Here is a 21,770-nt window from a genome sequence, read left to right as displayed (position 1 = left end):
GGCTTTGTTGATGTATACACTCAAATTTAGCACCCTCAAGCAGCTGGGCTTTACCTACTGCTAGCATTTCCACCTGTTCTAGCATGTAGCACTATATTTACTGTCACACTTCTGCAAATCCCCATGGTAGGGCATGTGCCATCTTACGCACTGCTTCAAAGGCTCTCAGCCTGGCCTGTGTCTGTGAATTGAATGTCTTGGTGCCTGGCAGTTCAACTACCCCCTATCTAGTAAATAGCGACTGAGATTTATGCCGATAAGTAAGAAAATATAAGTCAATGAAGGAGGTTAATATATTTGGCTAGTCTTCTCTCACATTGGATCACTCCAGAGAAGCTCTTTCCTGAACTATTTTAATAGTATAAGTAATATATTGGATATATTACCCTAGCACACCACTAGCCAATGGAATCGGCCAGGATGGCTAAGGTAGGATGTGTCTATGTACTAGCTTCAGCCATTCCTGCTCAGGTACAAACTCAAAGATCATGAAGAGTATAAGACTAGTCATACCTAAAGAGGTTTTAATGTGCTCTTGAGGCAATGAGTAACATCTCTCAGCTCCACTGGGTAGTGACTCCCTTATCTGTGAAGCTTTCCTCAACCCTAGGTCAGCATGATGTGCTATGTCTTATATATAAGAAGTGTCACTAAATTATTCCTATGTTATTATTGGTATGCTAATGACAACTGGAAGCAGTCACTACAATTTAAGACAATGTACTCATGTTTCCTATGAGTCAACACATACACTGTTTTAATTCCTTTTCCTTTTAGACTATTGGTGTTTCTGAGTGACTTGCATGTCAAAAATGCAAGACAATGCAAAAAAGCCAGAAGAAACAAAAGCAGACTGTATCCTGTGTTTATATAGAGCTAGCTGAAACCTGGTAGACAACAGCTTACAAGGAAAATTACTTCTCTGTAAACAGCTTGAAAGTAAGCAAATTAATGTAATAGTTTCAATCTAGGGACATGACTTTTTCTTAAGTGCACCAAGGACTGCATTTAGGAGGTTAGATATTAATATGGAGCATGTGGAAAAATTGGAAGTTCGGGAAGGAGGAAGGATTAAGTACTTCAGTTCTTTTGTGAGGGAAGAAAGAGAGAAGTCTAGAAATCCTAAGAAACAAGCATCAGTTCCTTAGGAAATTTGGAAAGAGTACTGTCAAGTAAAACCTGATAGTTGTCAACATTACCCCTTAGAAATGAACATGTTCTCACTCCATCTAAGATCATATTTTATTTTTTAAAAATCAAGAAGTCCTGTAAAAATATCTGGATTATACATAATTATTTTTACAAAAGAATTTCGGTAATTTTCCACAGGTACACTCAACAGGAGGCAATAACAATTCTAATATTTCCAAGCTAACTGAGAGCTATGTGGAACTGATAATAGCTTGCAGATAATGTGTCCTAAGACACTAACAAAATGCTAAGAAACAAGATTTTCTGCAGGAATACAGGATGCATTATTCATATAAAACTGTGGTGAATCCAAGCATCATTTATTTGTAGTTGGTGAGATTTGGTAGGAATTCATCATTTAATTCCTTTAAAATGTTTAACTAGTCAACAGATGTAGCCATATTTATACGTTATTGTCATGTCAGCAGCAAGAGGCAGCTCCCTTTAGCTTCTATTGCAATGAACTGGCTGTAGGACTCCACTCTTGGAAATAAAGGTATGTTTTTTCCTGCCCTCAGCTTCTCTAGTAATAAGTTTCAGTGTAAGTCATACTATATTCATTTACCACCCCAACCTCAAAACACATTTTCCTTGTGTTCGTTTTTAGAAGCAAGTACCTTGAAGAATGTATGTGAGAATGGCAAAAACTGTTGCAGACTACTGCCTTTATGCATCACTACCAAAGTTAAGATGACCTACAAAACAATATAATGATGTCAGGAGCTAACTAAATCAAATGCCAGCTACCAGTAGTCACTAAGAAATACATAAGGAAAAGAAAGGGTTCTGCTAGTTCTGCTAAAATCTACTCAAGAACATTCTGATTCAGCTGTGCAAGACTGGGGTACTACCCTCATCTTGAGTATTTTCTGAAGTTGTGGTTGGTCTCCACATCTTGGAAGTACATGGGCTTAAAATAGGTACAAAGATTAAGGGATAGAGCAAGTGTCTTAAGAAACTGAAAGAAAAATACATAATTCTAGCCTGGAAAAAACTGATGAGGGGTATTGGTGGTGGCTAAAAACCTATGAAGGTTGTGGATAAAATGGATACACAACTGTTACTGTTCCAATTTTATAATATACTAACTGAAACTAGTAGGAGATTGTGGTTAAAAGGGGATTTAAAGGGAACAGACCACGGTGCTAGGCTTGCATGCACTAATAACATCGTCTACTGTTGATACAGAATAGTGAAACAGATAAAACTTTTCCTCAGAGCCAGTGGGGCATTTCTTAGCCTTTATGGTTCTATTTCTAGGTGTCTTTTTGGTTATTTCTTTCATTTCACTTCCCATCATTCTCTTCACAAGGTTCACCTCACATTTTGATTCTCAATCCAGCCAAAAAGTCATTTATTAAGCATAATAAAATTAACTAATGTCATGGGCTTTAGCAGGGTTTTCAACAAAACCATAAATCCTTCTGAAAATCAAAGGGTAGAAAGATAATTTGCTCAAAAACTGTCTCATATTTGTGATTGTGGCTAACTTACTGATGAGGCTAAGCTAAGCTTCATGCTGGAAAACCAAAACACTTTATAGTTTTTTGTTTCTGTTAAAAATATGTGACAAGCATCATGTAGGTGTCTATGGCTTTCATTGCTAAATACAAAGGTAGTTTGATGTGTACCCATTTGAGGGTACACATCCAAAGGGTATTGGAGGGTCCTTCCAAAGGTACATTACCTCATGAGGTAAGTCATTCTTCTTTACAAAACAAATGTGAGAATATATTTCTTCTACATAACAAAACTAATATTGACTTTGGTAATAATTTTAAGTCATACTTAAAATTCATATTCTTCGGTTGCCTGAACTTTCATTGAATGTTAAAGGAATGAACAAAAGCAATCTTGTCATATATGTTTGAATATCTGCCTCTAAAACTAATCAGTCACCAGCTTTGTAGGAAATACAAGCACTTGGAAATTGTTCCATACAGCAGAGGGCAGCAGTGGTAAAATGGCATGTCAAGTAGCGATTACTGTATGTCTACTTTTATCATCTTTAATATAATTGCTAGTTCCACAGTTCCAAGATTGTTTTATTCCAGTAGGTTTTATTCCAGTATTCCAGTAGGCAATATCCCGTTAGAATTCACTAATTTAAAGGAAGTATTTCTCATAAGTATAAAAATGATCAGAAATCCATTAAAAATTAATCAAGTACCAAATCTAATGAATATTGATTTTGCCAAATGGCATCTTTTCTTTGGATTCTTTCTTTTGAATAAGCTGGTTTCTGGCATTCATAACAGTGTTCTTACATTTCTTTCATGTTTATAGCTGAGTTTGCAGCTTTCAGATATGCAGACTTTAGTAAAATGTTCTGTCTAGCCCTTGGTTTTGCACAAAACTTGCAGAAATGAAATATCTTTGAGCATTCTACTACTCTGTCAAATATATTTGAAATGGGCAAAATTGTTCAAGACTTACTGTAGTGGAAGAAGAGAGGGAATTCATAAAGAGGCATGGAGGGGTTCAGCTGGCAAAATGTAGTTTCATGGTACAGATGTCTAGAACAGAGACAATCCCTACAGGCTCTGTTAACTTTGAAGGAAGTTATGTATATGAATATATAATAAATTATATATAATTTATATAAAAATATATAAATACAATCTCTGACTCCAGAGTGCAATTCCTCTCTCCCAAAAGTAGACTTTCAGAATAGGCCAGATAAAATTTGTCTTAGATCTGTTTCTTCCAATGACTAGCCCAGATACAGACTTCTACATACACCAAATTTAAATAAGGCTAATCCTGCTTACACGCATAGATCTTTACTGCTTAAGCATCACTTCCTTTTTCAATGTGGGAAATCACACTGAGAAAAGAAACACCCCCCCCCCCCCCCTTTAAATGAGGAAAAAATGGAAACAGAATTAGGAAAATACAATAAGGAAAAAAGGTAAATAATTGAGACTATACTCATATATATATATATGTAAAAAATGTAGTTTTTTATTATTATTATTTTTTAATTTTTACAAAAAGATGAAAGAGTTAATGGGCTTTATGCATATAATACAAAGGCTCCTGAACAGCATATTAGCTTTTTTTGGAAAACATTCAGATCAAAGACAAAAGAGTAGCAAGTATGGTAAGGGTGGCAGCTTTACTGTAAAGTTTGATGTTTTTTAAAAAATGGTTAATTGACATACACCTACATATTTTCATTCTGAAAGATTTGATTCAGCTTTATGGATGTGTTAAAGAAAAGATAATATAAAGGAACATGCCAAGAGGGATCATGGAGTATTTTTTTTTCTCTCTTGTGTGCATATAATTCCCTCTCTCACAGTGTCAATAAAGACAGTCTTTGGAGGGTGTATCTCATATTTTTTTCTGCAGTAAGAGAGCAAACTAATACATAGCCAGTTATCGCAGCTTGCAGACAGTCAATCTCTTTGTCTATGCTTATTCCCTTTAATATATAAGATTTTCTAGTAGGACAGTTCCATGTCACTCGAAAGGATGAAGAGAAACGATGCAAGGAGATTCATCACTCAGAAGACAGGGAGGAAATCCAGAACATTGGATGCATCCATTCTCTAGACTTTCGTCTGAAGGTACATGCAGAGTGTGGGTTCTTAAACCCAGAACTCCCACCTCCCTTTTTAAACCTTGCCACTGGTTTAAAAGGAACCTTAGTTTTCTTGATGTTAAATAAATTTGCATCAGCTTCCTCTTCAGTTCTTGTGAGGATTTCTGGAAAAAAAAAATAAAGAAAAAAAAAAGAAAACTCTAGGTAAAAAGAAAACCAGACCTCTTTATAAGGAGTTAATTAAAAATTTAACCTCAATGCGCTAATGCTCTGCATACTAATCCACACGCTTTCTTTTTCCAGCTAGCAACTGCCAGGCACTGACTCGTTCTACTAGGCTACTTTGAACTTTACACTGTGCTGCAGATTGTATGTTGTTAATTTTAAGTAACTGTATCTGATGGTTAATAAATACACATCTTAAGCTCAGCTAAATTGTGAAAAGTGAGATTATACTTTGCATTTATGATTTTCCAGACTAATGTGGTTCTGCGTGTGTGTGTGCATGCAGTACTTAAAAAAGGTGCTTTCTGTGATGCTGGAAACAACACCGAGCAAAACTAGATGAGTTTTTTAAAAATAAAATGAGAGTGATTATTGATAACTAAGAAGGCTGTATTAAACAGAAATAGCACAAATTCTGCAATCATTAAAAAAGGCAAATTTGTCTTAAAAAGTATTTTGTATGGGAGAATGCAATCAAAATCGTAACAAAAAATTTCAAAAAACAATCACATATTTTGCTTTATCATTTTTTGAATACTGTAAGGTAATTTGTACTGTGTCTTCTCCTCTTCCAGTTGTACTTCTGTACAGAACAGTATAAATATAATGCCATCAAATAATGTATAAAATAAGATGGAAAAAAGAATGGTTGATGACAATGAAAACAAGTAAATAAACACAGTCATCATTTATGATAAAAAGAGAAAAAAGAAGAGCACAAATATGAAAGAAGAAAAAAAAGCCTATCAAATGCTAAGGTTAAGGACAAAGAAAGGTTTAATACTATATCAAAACCAAAGTAATCAGTATGAAATCAAAGTAATCAGTAGTAAGTATGAAGAGGTATATCAAAGCCAAAGTAAATTCTAGCCAGGTGTAAGGTTTAGATAAGCCTGTTTAAAAGTGTATGTAAAGTACATATAAGTATATTGATATTCTACCTTTCAAAAGAAATAGTGTAGTGCCTTATACTGATACGAAGGTACTTTCTACTCTATCATAACCAAACAATTATTTCAGTTAAATATTTCTGCATCTGCCAGACAGGATAGCATACTCTTAACCAGCAGCACTGGTCATAAAGCACTATGAACCATTAATGTTGACTTTTAACAAATATGGTAACATGTCCAGAAGCATGGGGAAATTTCAAAGAATGGAAGAAAATCTTAAATGTTTTCAATATTTTAAAAGGAGTAAACAGGATGAGTGGGTAACTGTAGGCCATTTCACCAGACATCAATCCCAGCCAACAGCAGGGAAGGACACTGTAGAATGCAGTCAGTAAGGAGTTTAAAGATGGTAAAATAGTTAATATTAGTCAAGAAGATTTTATGGGTAAAAAAATCTGGAAAAACAAACTGTGATAATTCCCTTATAGGATTATAAATTTGAATGAAAGAGTTAACAAGACAGAAGCCAAGGCTTCCATAAGGCTTTCACCTGATTCCTGAATGATTCTGCAATTAAAAATTACTTTGTGGGATCCCATAGAGCAATATTGACTCAGTTAAACAAATAGTGAATGGTGAGTTAGGAAAACAGGTTTTCAGGAGGGTCTTTTTGATCCAATGCCATTCAATATTTCTCTCAGCACTGGAAAAGTATAAAACAGCCGAGGGCAAAATTTATAGAGAAGGCAGAAATTCATAAGGTTGTGAGCAACGGTGGAACATTGTTAGAGGAATTCATTGAACAGTCATAACCTTAGCAATGTAGGGAAGGCTTCCAAACTCAGAAAAAATTTGGGTCATCATCCCAGATACTCTTATCTCCGTGGACCAAGTTCCTGTAGCTTTTTCTTTTTCTTTTTTTTTTTTTTTTTTCCTGACCAGAAAATCATCAATGGAAAAGTTGTATGAGGGAGAAGTTCCTTGTAAGATGAGGGCATTTAGATTGCATTTTCCATATAAATGAATATTTTGTTAAGCCATATAAAAGCTTTCATACCAGGACAGGAACATCTTAAAACAATAAACGTCACAGATTAATTCTTCAGTATGTGAAAAAAATACTTTGGAAGGTATTTTTTTCAAAACGTGAAGCTTCACTTACCTATAATAGAAATAATCCATGAGTTCCCTTCTTCTAGTATAAATAGATTTGCAATTCTTGCTCAGGAAACTGTCTGTAACAGGTGAATTTTGCAATCCTGAAGCAATACAAGGCTTGTTCCAGAGACATATATTAATATATAAAACTATATTAACGTCTAGCTCTGTTCATTTCAATAGCATTCATTTATTTTAATTCATTGATGCTCAATATATGTGATATTGTGAGGATTAGCATGTGAGGCCAATGAAGCTGAATAGACTGTAGTAATTTTAAAGTACTGACATTTTTTATTACAGCACTGAGGCATTAATTCTTTGGCAAGGATATTTTATATAAAGAAATTCTACATAAATTACATGCAAAATATAGTCTTTTCGTATGTCAATATGCTGCCTATGGCTGTAATTACAGTAATGTGCACACTTCACATTAATAACATGGAGGAAATTTTCAGTACTACAGGATTCTCTTCTATTTGCCAAAATTTCTGTGATTAGTAAAAGGGCAAAAAATACATTTGCTTAGTCCATCAAAACAAGTTATACAGTAGTTAAAGAATAAGAGTTATACGGCTGCATTTCTCAGTAAGCTGTGAAGTTCAGCAGGGGTCTTGCAAAAATGATGTTTGCATTGTCTCCCATTCTGTTGTACAAAAAAAATAAGAAAATAAAATTAAGTGGTTTGCCTGGTTGATAGAACTCATAGGAATGTCCTTGTCATCTCTGAGTGAGTCCTCTAAAGAGTTTTCCTATTCCCACATAATTTATTCACTGATCCTTTGAAAACCAATAAATTGCAGAGTGCAGTTATTCATGGCATTTGTGAATGGGCAACTTGCTTTTGTTCTCGCAGCAGGTGCGTAGGTGGGAGAAACAACAAGACAAGGTGCGGTAAGTCGTGTTGGCTCACTTAAAGTGAAAATCAAGTAAATAAAAATCCTGTAACCAAAGACAGCTTGCTGCATGTACTTATGTTCTGTGTCTGGTATGCTATTGGGACATTGCCTTCACTCCTACTCACTAAAAGTCATAAAAGATTGCATTTGTATGTGAAGATGATTTGTTCTAGAGTTGTCTGAGATCATGATACCAAACATGAAATAAAATACAAATTTTGAGAAGTTCCTATTTTTTTTCACTCTTTTCTGTTACTCACTTTCCTCCAACACTCAGCAGTGTCTGTCAGCAATCAGTTACTCTTGCAAGTATGCCTCCATGGTATATGTTCAAATTGATTTAAAATAGTGGTTTATCTCTGCAAATTCTTGACCTCGTGTCCTTGCTTGAGCATGCAAAGGTTGTTAACTAAGTGTAGAATAGATTTAAACACAAAACAAAACAAAACAAATAAACACATTTCATTTGCTTATTTAATCAGGAAGTTTACCGTACCTCTGGTTCTGATATATAATCTGTTGTCGTGTTAGAATGGCAGGCTATGTGGATTTGAGTTACCCCAGTTCTGCAGTACCTGAGGGCTTTTTCTTCCATACACATTATCATTCTACAACAAGCAGAGTCTTATTGGATTATGAGCGTTGTGCAGACTTTCTCACCCTCCCCCCCATTAGAAATCACCAAAAGACATGCAATCACTTTTAAGCCAAAATGGCAGAGACTGTTATAACAGATGAGAGAATGATGTTAATGAGAGGTGCTTTGTGAGGTTTTGAGTCATTAATCTGTATCATTGAATCTCTCTATCTCAGCAATCTTATAATAGGCATCTACATGGTTCTGTTGTTATCAATATCCCCTCTTATCAGGTGAATGGTGTCAGCATGGGTGGGTTGTAGGGGAACAATGCTATTACAGAAAGGTTTCAAAAGAGGAGTTAGCAATTGGTTTTAGAAATTACTTAGAAAGTAGTCCTCCAAGTGTTGTGCTGACAGAAAAATTTTTTGATGACAGCTTATGACAGAAAGCAGAGGCAATGCCTTGTCAAGGGGTAAAAGCAGAGGTGGAAGCTTGCGTCCCCATCAGTAACTTTGCCACCTCTGAAGAACTCATTTACAAGCCAGAGACAAAGATTTGCAACACTTAGCCTTAAAAAGGGAAGTGAATTCTCCTTTGAAATCAGTCATAGTACCCTCTACCAATTGTTATTTGTTGTTTTTTAATGGATATGATATGTAATAATGAACATTTCCTTTTACCATCACTCTGTAATATAAATGTTAATATGTAAGGTATTGCCAGTATTATTATGTAAATCTTCTCTCAGCAGCTTTCAATAGTTATAAATCATCAAATGTGTGTTTTTTAAATGTCAGCTTCTCTCAAATTGAAGCAATTCACCCCCTGTTTATACACATTAATTGGACAGAATAAATTCTTTGTTTCAATTAGTAATTACATACAAACCACCAAATTATATACGGATAAACCTATTCTATGTTTGTTTCAAGATTGAGCAATCCAAAGAATTAAATGCTGGAAGCTATTCCCTCATTATCTGAGGAACTATTTTTATTAGTGGAACAAATGTGGATGTAGTTAGCTTTGTTTCACAGAGCAAATTACATAAAGCCTAGAGGAGATATGTCTTATGTGTTTCTGCTTTTCAGTCATTCATATTAAAAAAAAAAAAAAGGAAAGGAATTTGGGAAGTTAAAATAAAAAGTATTTTAATACTGATGTCTGGGGGTTTATGTACTTGAGTAACTAATAGTGATTCTTAAAATGCTCAGCTTTGATCACAGAAGAGTTTGTGCATAGTTCCATGTACTTGTACTTTGTATTTTTGAGAACATTTGTTTACATTTTGCACTTCACTCAAGCTGCTGTAGTTGGTTTCTTTTATTTTTGTTGGCAGTGTCCGTTGCCAGCTCTCAGCTTTACTAATACAGGACTGTTCCCTTTCAGATGACCACCTTGGAAGAAACATTAGCAGCATTTTAGAACTCAAGATTTTGTCAACATGGCTTTAAAGAGAATTACAGCATTTCTATTACTAGTAAGGTAGGCAGGCTTACTGTTTCACAGGACTTGAAGAGACAAATTTGATTCTAATTCTTCATTACCACGCTGAAGGTTTGGAAGGTGGGAGAATGATATGACTGCTGTACTTGTTGCTGTGGAAATCTGTCAGTCATGAGTTTTCACTAACTTCGAGTGCAATGACATTGTAACAGCATGGCGACATATATGTCAACTTTGCAACAGCATCCCTCAGGAAAACCTGAATATGCGTTTTTTTCTTTTCACCAGAGTCTGAGTTACCCTTTTTTAATTGGTGCAGTTTTGGTACAGAATGAGTAGGGATGAAAGAGCCTGTTCTCGATGGAAAGTGTTTCCCCCCAGAAACTAGCATTTTCTTAATGGAGGTGCTTGAAGAGATTTCAGTTTCTATTCTGTTCTGGTATTTGCAAAAAGACAGAAAGTTCTGATTGAAGAAGAAATTCAGGTGCATTATGAAATTGCTCCGATAATGTGGTAAAATAGAGAACAGCTAGGGTGCTTGCATGTATTATTCATTGTAGTGAAAGATTCTTCAATATATTTTATACATCTTGTTTGCTACAATAAAGCAGGGACTGTTTACATAAACTGATAACTACCAAAGTATGTGAAATACATTTAATAATGTGATGCTTAGAACTTGCCAAGAAGAACATGTACTAATTCCTATCCACCTCCATTGTTACCTTAAGAGCAGCTCTCTCCATAGCAACTGAAAACTTTTCAAGGCAGCAATAAACTAATCCTCTCCAGCTTCCAGAGCACCATCAAGAATTTTAAAAACATTGGACTTCCAGCAGCTAAATACTTCAGAGGATTCAAAAGGCCACAAAGCTAGATACACAAGCATTCTTTTTCCCTTCAGAAGGTAAGGAAATAATGTTTAGAAATCAATGTATCCCCATAACAATGATACGTATTCATAAATGCTAACAGTAACATATAACTATAACTAAATATAGATATATCAAAAGATTTCCTAGTGTCTAAAATATACTAACATTTAGTTAGTGAGTTAATGCCGGTTTGAATTCAGCAGGTTTTTTTTTTTCTTTTTAAATACTGATTTAGTAGAGTTTCCTTTAAAATAAAGCACACATGTATCGTATTGTATTTAAAAGATGCTGATCGTGTGTGTGGCAGTTTAACACATGTGCATTACCATCTGCAAATGTATATTGCTGCCAGCATCAAGGGAGTGAAAATGTCTTTGTGGAGAACAGAAGTGAAACTCTTTTTATGTTTCTTCCATATTGGGATAGATTGTTATTAAAGCAAAGGTAATGATATATTAGGAAAGATAGTGTCAAGACAGATTTACAGTACAAAGTGTCTTTTGTATCTAGAGTTTTCAAAAGTTGAACTTGTTGCTTCTGATGTGTTTTTCTTGTTTGTTCACTGAGTTCTATGAATGAAATTACGACGTCAGTCTTGAAACTTTCCTCTGACCATAAAATAGCACTAAACTTTAAGTACATCCTGTTCATTCTAGTTTTGTGTTGTATAGCAGGAGTTTGATAACGTTGATAAAGTGTTTTGAAAATAAAACCTGCTCTATATCGCTGCTTTGTAATATAATTACTATGCAGTTGTATCAGAATTAGACTAGTAATCTTTATTTACAGCTATTTTGCTATTAAAAACCTGTTTCATAACGGAATGAAAGTGAAAGCTACAGTATTTTCCTGTTCTTACTGAAGAGGATTATTAGTGAATGCAATAACATAACACTGAAATGAAAACCACACACTTTACTTTTATGAGGAGGGAAGGGCAGTTTGAGTCAACCTCTTATTGGTAATTCTACAGAAATTTTAAGGCCATGGTTGTCTTAGTTTCCTGCTGTTCCGGGCTGCAAAGCCCTTACAGGCTCCCTGTTGTTCAAAAACAGCTTGTCACTGCAAATCAGCTTAGCCAACCAATTAATAAATCCTTTCAAACATATTGCATTCACACTAATTAAGGGGTTGGGGTTTTTTTCCCCTTTACTATTCAGATTCCTCAGGTTTCAAGTTTAAGCTGTGAAGTGCAAACAACAGTCCAACATTCAGTGCATATCACGCACTGCAGGAAGAGGAGATGTGTTCTCTGACCAAGCATCCAGCTCTTGGGGTGGTTTGTTCTGCTTTCATATTCAGCGTGCTCATTGCTGAAGGACAGCTTGGGAAAGAGCATGGGCAGGATGGCAGCTATGCTCCCAGCCGAGGCTATCTGATGGAAGTTTTACGCGTTCTTTCAGCTGACAACACTGAGCTCCACATGAACCACTCACGAGAACTGATCAAAATGTTACTGGAGAGAGCTGAGTGCCCACAGCGGATTTATGGCATGCAAGAGGATTGTAATCTGGTTAGTGCTTCAATTAATGAGGGATATCTTTACAGGATTGTCAGTGAGTTCTAAAATTCTTTATTAGAGTGAAACCCTCCTAAATACAAAACCTAAACATGTAAAAGACTCATTGTTGCAGCCAAAAATTGATAGTCCCCATTTTAATTGTTTCATTGTAAATTATTAATGTTAATTGTTTGATCTAGTAAAGAAGAGATATTCCAGACACGACAAGTATGCCTTAAAAAGCCCATGGGTCAGTCACATAACAGTAATAATTTTCCTTTAAAGTTTTCAAGTCTTTATTTTCCAGCAAAGGTTTTCTATTTTAACTCTTATCTAACTATAAAGTCATGAGCTTGAATTTGGGGTACAGATTTCCACTGTGGAAAGACATAGGTAAAAACTGGGCACCAGTTCTGTCACTTTCTGTTGTTGTTGTAGATTTAGTTCATAAAAATAAAACCCAGACAGGATTCTCACAGATTCATCTGCCAATTCACTGTAACGTTGAAGATTCAGGGGAAGTTTTGGTAAGCAGTTCAGGTCAAGGAAAATCAAAGACAGAACAATGAATCTGAAAATCCAAATTGAAACTGGAAATAGTCCAAGGTACAGTTTCACAGAACGTTTGGCTGTCTAGTTGAATTGAGACTATTTTCAGAACGGATTCCTGATTTGACAAGAAAAGGAACAAAAGCAATAAGATCATAGGTTCTGGTAGGAGGGAGACAGTGACAAGTGAGCGACTTAACTGAAAGGAAGTACAAAGGGCTTGGTCAGTCTTGGCTTTGATTAACATTACTCTAGCTCTGGCTTGGTTCAGTGACCTACATACAGCTGACTGTCTCTTTACATCAGAATTACAAGGATGCTCATAAAGGTGATTGCTTTGAGAATATACTATTCTTGGCAATCAGCCAAGCCGATGAAATGGAGATATTTTTCTCCTGTGCAGAAGACAACTACTCACTTAATTGTCTCTTCCTTCAAATGTTCTCCTTTTTTATATGAGCCCCAATGTGAAATTTCATACATAAACAATGTAGGTGTCAGTTATTCCCTATGGGTATTTGTTATAAAAGAAATGATGCAGGAGTTTTTCCTCAGTTTACATAAATATGGACCCAGATCAAAATCTGAGAAAGTATTAAGTGGTAATGGATATAGATGTCTCTAAACTTCACAAAACAGGGGTCTAGGTTTTCTTGTTCTCCCTCTTTGTATTGCTTCTTTGGATTGCCATAGATTTTCTTCTATTTGCGATCTTTTTGCGGAGAGCATAACCACTGTGTCCCTGAATGGAAGAAATCGAAGTGAAACTTTTCTGGGGCTTACTTTGGTTAGGACTTCCATGCTCTTTAGGCTTCATCTTGGAAAATTGGTGTGGGAAAAACATGAAGACTTTCACCATTTCCAGTACTTCTGTGTTGGATGTATCAGTAATACTGCACACATCCTGCAGTGCCACATGAACACAGTTCACAACAGAAAAACCATGAGAGAGAGACGGAATCTTTAGTCACATGCAACCCACACGGAGTTGTGTTGAAGTCTTCCAATATGATTTAACAACATTGGGTAAGCCAAGATAGCAAAAGCTGTGTGAGAAGTCCTGTCTTTCAAGATCTCCAAAATTTGAAACAGAATGCCCCACCTCACGTTGGCATTTTCTTTCTCATGCTTGTTGGGAATAACTAATTGATTTCAGACTATACTTTCCCTTCTAAATCCAGGATCCTCGTCATACCAGATGACTTTGGGTTTAGATTTTTTTCCTTGTTAGTGATGTCCCCAATGGATATCTAAAATTAATGAAGTTTAACACTTTTTAGACCCTTTTCTGTCTTGTCGTTACATATTGGCTCCCAAGACTCTTTAGATAGGGGCTGACAGCTCTTGAACATGTAACAGTCCTTTATCTCCTAAGCACACAAAGGGCATATATTTCCTGCAATTGTAAGGTGTTTTTTTTGTTTGTTTGTTTGTTGTTGTTGTTGTTGTTTTTTTGTTTTTTTGTTGATAAATTCTGGTCTCAAAAAAAGAAAGTCAGCTCATGGTTCCCAGTTTCAAAGTTGGGCTCTTTTTTTTTTTTTTTTCTTTGCGGCAAATAAGTTTTTCTAAACCAAGACCATGCAGGAGGGGGTTATGCCTATAAAATATTTCTGACAGCAAAATTAGATGTGATGAACCGATTTATTTTCTCCTGGTATCTCCTTAACAATTACCTTTTATGGGCTGACCATATACTATGGAATAACAGCATCTTTTACAATGCACCTGATTCCTTCTAATAAGCAATTTCCTTTTCAGTTATCTCCCTTGCAAGAGCAAACAAAAGCCTTGCTTTATTAAACTTTATCCCTACTGGGTTTTGAAATGCTATAGAAACCTTTGAAAATCTTTCCACTACATTCAGGATATTTACTCTACTACTGTTGGGTATTTGAAAAGGTTAGTTAACTAACTTGAGGTCTTTACAGATAGAAGACAGAATAGCTATTTTTTCCTAGCCCAAATACTAATGTTTAGAGACATATACTTGAAAAAGTTCAACTTCTAGATCTTGATAAACAATTTAGGCAGGGCACAGTGGAACATATTTTAATCTATTTTACCTGTGAGTATAAATATTTAATTTGGAGATTACCATCCACAGTTCTCTTTTTTTAGATTATTTGTGACAATTTTTGCTGGAATTATTTCTATTAAAATGTGGCAGCTCTCTCAATTCCTCCAGGGAACATTGGCTTCTGAATACGACAATGTGTGTTTGATTCTACTCTGCTTCTGTGTAGGAAAATGAACTAACATACAAGGTGAGCCACACTGCTGAACACATCATGCTTGTAGCCATAAACAATTTAGTCTGACAAAATGGGTTCTGTCTAGGACTCATGAATTTATTTGAGTGTTATTATGGTCCTTCTGTGATACCTTCACATGTTGTAGTGTCTTCTCACAAACGTACAGTCTGTCTGCTCTGCCACAGTGGTTGAGATTAGCTGGCACGGCTATAAAATGGTTGGAAAGAGCCAGTTGGGAAAAATAAATAAATAAGTTAGCTACAGAATGAATGACAATAGTTACAGGATCTCTTCAAGAAAGACTCTTTATTCTGGAATTCACTATCTCATTTCCTGTAGCCTGATTTAGAGCCCTGTTGGTCTTCTGGCCTAGTTTTAAAGACTAACTTTAGTTTGAGCTGGCAAAAATTTCTGGAAAAATGTTGTTGCATCAAGAACAATGGAGTTTTACATACATATATTTATATTTTGAATCTATGACTGCTCAGATAGAAAGCCTGCATAGTGAGTGTATCAGTTCAGTCCTTCTTGAAATCCATTTAGAGGACTAAATGATGTTGAGATGACTTTCTGCACTGAACTGAATTGTTCCAATTATCAGGATTCACTGAGAAAAAATAAAGATATAGATATGATTGTAGATCAGTTAAGTCTCTTAACAGCGCACTGAATATGATGTAACTTCTGTTCACATACCTTGAATTAACTACAGTGCAGATATGGTCTTCGTCTCATAACAGAAACGCATATAGCATGCAGAGGTGAAAATATGATTAAGAAGTAGACCTTATCTAATATATTTATAACCAGGAGTAAAATCTGTTGAAGCCAGTAGAAGACTTTCAATTCTCCACAATGAAGTTTTGATCAAAATTCTTTCTGTTTTGTAGTAAATCTTAAATCCCTTGGATGCTTAATGTTTCTTAAAAATAGAAGGGGCTCTGGAAAAAGACACAAGACATGATCTTGCAGCAATAGAACTGCAATGACTTACACATGCCCTCCTACTGTATATCCATCAGCCTGCATCTGCATAGTCTTAGGTTTGATCCCTTATATTTAAGAGATGAATTCTCCTATTACCCTCACTAATCAAATTTGCAGATGACTGGCAATGTGTTACTTGAATTGAATTTCCATTTATTTTAATTTTTTTTTGCAGTGCCTCGAACCAGATGCTGTGTTACTAATAGCTGGTGGAGGCTTAGAAGACCATCTCAGTGAAGAAGTATTTGAGAGAATTTCTCTTATTCTCCTCTACTACATTCTTCATCACAAAGATGTGTGTTCTTCAGAAGTCAGCTTGAGTAATAAGGATTATAAGTTTTACCTACAGAGTATGCTCAGTTTAAGGCATGATGAAGACTGTTATTATTTTTCACGGAATGAAACAGAAGAGACATTAGCTGCAGTAAAGCTACATTTTAAAACTCCTGAAACCCAGGTAAAGAAATATAAAATAACTTCATATTTGCTACTGATAAGCCTGTAAGCTAGTTCAGATGTCATGTCTATATGATGGCTCTCCAGACTACTGGTAAATAGCAGTGTGAGATCACAGGCTAAATGTTGGTCTTTTGTTGTACATGTTGCTCAATGCTAGCCTTCTTGACTTGCTTTTGTCATGTGCTACCTAACACTTCCACAGATTCTGCTGAGAAGTGGTTAGGGAAGTAGCATGTTAGGGACCATTCCCAGTAGATAATTTAGAAACAATTGCTTCGCTTAAGGCAGCTATAAAGAGTGTAGCTGCATAGCTGCAAAATCTTGCACTTGGCCTCAAGGACAGAAATGCTTTCTTACCTGTTGTATTTGCCAGCACAGGTATGTTACCAATGATTGTACCTAAATGGTATAAACCAGAGCAGTTCTAAAACTGGTCTTGCAGTATAATAAAAATGATAAATCAGTCTGCTGTGATGAGATCCTTGCCAGAACCTTTACTTCCATGCCAATCCACAGTAAGGTGGAATGAGGAATCTATCCAAAGATCTTATGGCCTCCTTTAGTTGGGACACACATCTAATTATCTGCAAGAATGAATATGCCTTACAGAAAGACTGATACAGATAAGCTTAAATGTTAATTTTTATTTTTATTTTATTTTATTTTTAAAGTAGTCTATTGAGTATATTAAAATGAAAACATCCTTTTAAAGTCAGGAAACAGGCACCAAGTTTTCTCAACACTATTTATTATTCCTTATCTCAAGGAGGACCTATAAAATAATAAGATAATATTCATGATTTCACAATCTAAAAAAAAACCTGTTTTCTTTGTAAAGGGCAATAAAATAAGGTTTTGCCCGATTAGATAACTCTTAAAGTACAAGTTGACCTGCTGTGAGAAGCCCCTTAGATCTGCTCATGATATATAGTTAAATCTGGAAATTAAAATTGCAAACTTTGAATTTACTTTTTTTTTTTTTTTTTTTTTTTTTGAATTTTAATATATGTCAGTATATACTGTAGTAGGAGTTTCTTATGTGAGCGGAAGATGGTGAGGAGTCCTAGCTGTGCAGCAGGATGTTGAAGGCCTCCGGTCCCTTTTTCTGTATTCTTTGTGTAATCGTTTCCCATCATAAATTATTCATTGACCCGTACTTTTGGTTCTAAGTCTTGGTGAACGTGCTGATTTCCCAAAAAAATCCAATGGTATCTGGGCAACTGTAAAGAGACATTGGTGGGTATTTGGCATGTCAAGATAGAACAACAATCCATGAAGTGCTTTACTGTGTGGTCTATTTGTTTGTGCTGGCAGTATATTCAATTATTAAGTCTCTTCTGTATCTGAGACTTTACCACTCACTGGTATGAGGGGAAGGGGGGGGGGGGGGGGGGGGAAGCGGGGGAAGGGGGAAGAGTTTGTTTGTTTGTTTGTTTGTTTGTTTTAATGAAAGGTACTCAAAACATTATAGGCTATCTAATGCTTAGAATCACAACACTTGTGTAATGGGAAAGGCCAATGATGCAAGACAGTGATAGAAGAAAGGCGTTTTTAGAGCCTCTTTATATGGTTTTGTCTTCACAGAAAATATCCTCAGTCATAACAGCTAATATATTATTTATCATAGAGTCATGGTTTGGGTTGGAAGAGACCTTAAAGATCACTCAGTTCCAACCCCTGCCATGGGCAGGGACACCTCCCACCAGACCAGGTTGCTCAAAGCCCCGTCCAGCCTGGCCTCCAGGGATGGGGCATCCACAGCTTCTCTGGGCAGCCTGTGCCAGTGCCTCACCACCCCCTGAGTGAAGATTTTCTTCTTTATATCTAATCTAAATCTCCCCTCTTTTAGTTTAAAACCACTACTCTTTGTCCTATCCCTACACTCCATGACAAAGAGTCCCTCCCCAGCTTTCCTGTAGGCCCCCTTTAGGTACTGGAAGGCTGCTGTAAGGTCTCACCGGAGCTTTTTCTTCTCCAGGCCTAACAACCCCAGCTCCCTCATCCTGTGTTCATAGGAGAGGTGCTCGAGCCCTCTGATCATCCTCATGGCCCTCCTCTGGACTCACTCTAACAGCTCCATGTCCTTATGCTGGGGACCCCAGGGCTGAATGCAGCACTCCAGGTGGGGTCTCACAAGAGCAGAGCAGAGGGGCAAAATCCTGTCCCTTGCCCAAACGTGGCCATGCTGCTTTTGATGCACCCCAGGATACAGTTGGCTTTCTGGGCTGCAAGCGCACGTTGCCAGCTCATGTTGAGCTTCTCATCAACCAACACCCCCAGGTCCTTCTCCTCGGGGCTGCTCTCAATCCATTCTCCATCCAGCCAGTATTTGTGATTGGGATTGCCCCAGCCCAGGTGCAGGACCTTGCACTTGGCCTTGTTGAACCTCATGAGGTTCACACAGGCCCACCTCTCAACCCTGCCAAGGTGAAAATTTCAAATGAGAGATGAAATTTCAGGTTCTGGAAATTAAAATGTGTAATGGAAGGACAGGAGAAAAATGCTAGCCTCCTCTCCACAGTGTTTAAGGCATATATATAGACAGATGGGTATATGTAAAATAAGTGAACACTGTATTGGCTCATTTAGCTGACTCTTCAATTTAATTTATATGGAAAAAGATAAATCAACTTTTATAATTTTCACTCCATTTTTGTTGTTGTTTCTCTCAAACCCAAAGCCTTTGCAGTGAAAGTAAACAAGAAAGGCAGAAATAGAGGAAAACAGGGATACATTTCCAGGTAAATAAGAGAGCTGTAGCCTGCTCCCTCAATTCAGACCTGCACACACCCACACACATAGGTATTGTATATGACTGTCTACTGCACCCCTTTGATCATGCAGCAGGGAAATCACCTTTTATCTGCAGACTAATGGCTTTCCATATCGCCCTAGATAAGTGCCCCATAACAAATTATTGATTTCATTTAATAAATAGGGAATGAAAATCACTAAGAAAATTCTTTCTGAAGTCTGATATAGAGTTGAAATTACATTTTTTGAGTAAATGACTTATACCTCAACAAAAATTTCTCCCTTTCCCACCACTTTCTGGAGTTAGTTGTGGAAGCAATTAAGGATGACATAGGAATAGCAGAAACAACATGAAAATACTGCTAAAGAAAAACAACCTGAATGATGGGCTATACTTCTTCTCCCTCACGTAACAAAACTTTTTTTCAAGCCTTTTTTTTATTTTATCCCCATTCTCCTGAAACTGTTCTCTGTTTCTTATTTGCTGTCCTGCTGTCAACTGCAGCTTTAATTTTTTTTTTTTTTTTTTTTTTCCCCTGGCTGCTAGTGAAAATGTTCTCTCCGGTTTCTTCTCCTGTCACTCTTATTATTTAAATGGAGGTGACCAGGGCTGTCTTCATGCTGTTTTGTCCTGATTTCAGTGTGTTGATGTGAGTACTCTGCAGAAAAATGCTGATATAATGGACAGAGATGGTGCTGATGAAAATTCTCTTCCACGCCTGGCTGCTTTAATCATTACTCTGGCTCTCCAAGGAGTCTGTATGGGGAAAGCAAGTTTGCCCTCTCCAGAATTTTTTATGAAATATATTTTCAATTCTTTAAACAGTACCACTGAGCTTCAAGTGACAGGTAAGCTATTTATTCATCTTTAGGTGCCTTTCGCAACACACATTTTATGTAAACTATGTTTAAATGCCTAAAGGACTTTCTGCATTTCATTTTAGCCTTTTCATCAAATGCCATTTCAATTTATAGCTGTTAAGTAGACCCATCTAAATTTAGAAAATAAACTCTTTGATAATCCTCTGGGAGATATAAAATATTGTTACTTTGGTTATTAAGTAAGTACTGTCATCAGAATTTATGAGTTAGTTTCTCAGTGTAGTGTGAACTCCGAGGGTGGCAGTCTAGCTGTGAGGGCAGAGTTTTCTGAGGCTTCATTTACATTGCTTCTTTATGCAGTTCATTATGCTGCTGTAACTATATCACAAGATTAATCTTGGGGTAGAGGGGATAATTCATGTATGGTAGCCAGATTAGGCACTTTAGTCCCTCACACTTCACCGCAGACATACCCCCAGAAGAGAAGTAGTAGATGCAGTCCACTCTTCTTTGAGCAAATATATAGCTGCCTGATATATATATATCTGATATTAGCCTACTGTAACTTAAAACATCTTTATGGTTTGTGTTTCCCTACCTGCCTTCTGATGTGAGGACCCATTTTCTTCAGGAGTTCTATTGCTAGACATATTAGAAATGCTACTTGACCATAAATAAATAGATGCATTTGAGATTTCTAAGTGGTCCAATAAAATAAAATCATAGAAGCATTGAGCTCTCAGTAGCTGCTACTAAGTCCTGTAAAAGATTCTGGATGCTTAGCAGTTTAAAAAGCAAAACCATCAACTCGGGCCTACTATGGATTTAGAATGCTATTATAAGATACCTACTTTTCTTTGTGGTAATTACTAAAAGCAACACTTACAAGATATTCAAAACACTTTTTAAAAGTTACATTAAATAAGTGTTAAAACAGCTTAAAAAGTTGAATTAAGCATAGGTAAACGTTTTACCACTCTTAGAGTGCAAAGAACTATACTGAATCACATAAGTAAATCATAAAGCAAAGAGCAGAGTCCTCAGTCCTAAACCTAGATTGCATTTGCATAAACTAGTTTCGCAGCAAAACCATTCCTTTAAAATTGCCAATGTAGATCTTATAAAATAGTTGACTCACAAGAAAGGATGGAGCCAGCTGGGTACAGTGCTTTTAAATAGCTATATATGGTAAAATCCAGTCCCCAGTGAAGACAATAGAAAGACTTCCTTTATGGTTAGTAGAGTTAGAATGTCATTCAGAGAAGCTGAAAAATACTCTTAACTGGTTTGTTACTGTTTAAGTATATTTTAAGCCTAAGCTAATTAAATTGTTCCTTTAAATTTATTTAAATTCATAATAGAAACTGGAGGAAAAAGCAAGAAATTGGCAGCGTGGGAAAAAAAAACACAACAAATTAGAGTTGACTAAATTTAGAAAAAAAATGTAGCTTGAGCTGTGTTCAGAACTGTTTGTTTAAGACAAAGAAAGTAGACAGATAACTGAGCACAAGCCTTTTTATAAGATTTACTATTAAGATTATATCATTTGCTCTTTCCTCTATTTTTTAATGTTATTATTCAGATTATCACATGGAAACATTTTTAATCTCATTGATCTAAATTACTTTG

General features: G+C 36.1%; 1 protein-coding gene across 5 annotated transcripts in view; it reads left to right on the top strand.

Annotated features, from left to right (window-relative positions):
- The first annotated feature begins 10,712 nt into the window (after positions 1 to 10,712).
- Positions 10,713 to 21,770, top strand: part of SLC39A12 (solute carrier family 39 member 12) — a 34,909-nt gene continuing 23,851 nt past the window's right edge. For 2 of the 5 annotated variants that reach the window (XM_013172090.3, XM_066991650.1), the window contains exons 1-4: positions 10,729 to 10,849; positions 11,978 to 12,330; positions 16,282 to 16,563; positions 19,961 to 20,168. In XM_013172090.3, coding sequence (XP_013027544.3) covers positions 12,061 to 12,330; positions 16,282 to 16,563; positions 19,961 to 20,168 — 760 coding nt within the window. In that variant the 5' untranslated portion in view covers positions 10,729 to 10,849; positions 11,978 to 12,060. Of the gene's footprint in view, positions 10,850 to 11,977; positions 12,331 to 15,052; positions 15,132 to 16,281; positions 16,564 to 19,960; positions 20,169 to 21,770 lie in introns of those variants that run through there. The other 3 variants (XM_066991647.1, XM_066991649.1, XM_066991648.1) reach the window with 3 other exon arrangements.

Source organism: Anser cygnoides, chromosome 2, assembly GCF_040182565.1.
Source record: "Anser cygnoides isolate HZ-2024a breed goose chromosome 2, Taihu_goose_T2T_genome, whole genome shotgun sequence".
Taxonomy (NCBI): domain Eukaryota; kingdom Metazoa; phylum Chordata; class Aves; order Anseriformes; family Anatidae; genus Anser; species Anser cygnoides.
This window is presented reverse-complemented; position numbering and strand designations above follow the sequence as displayed.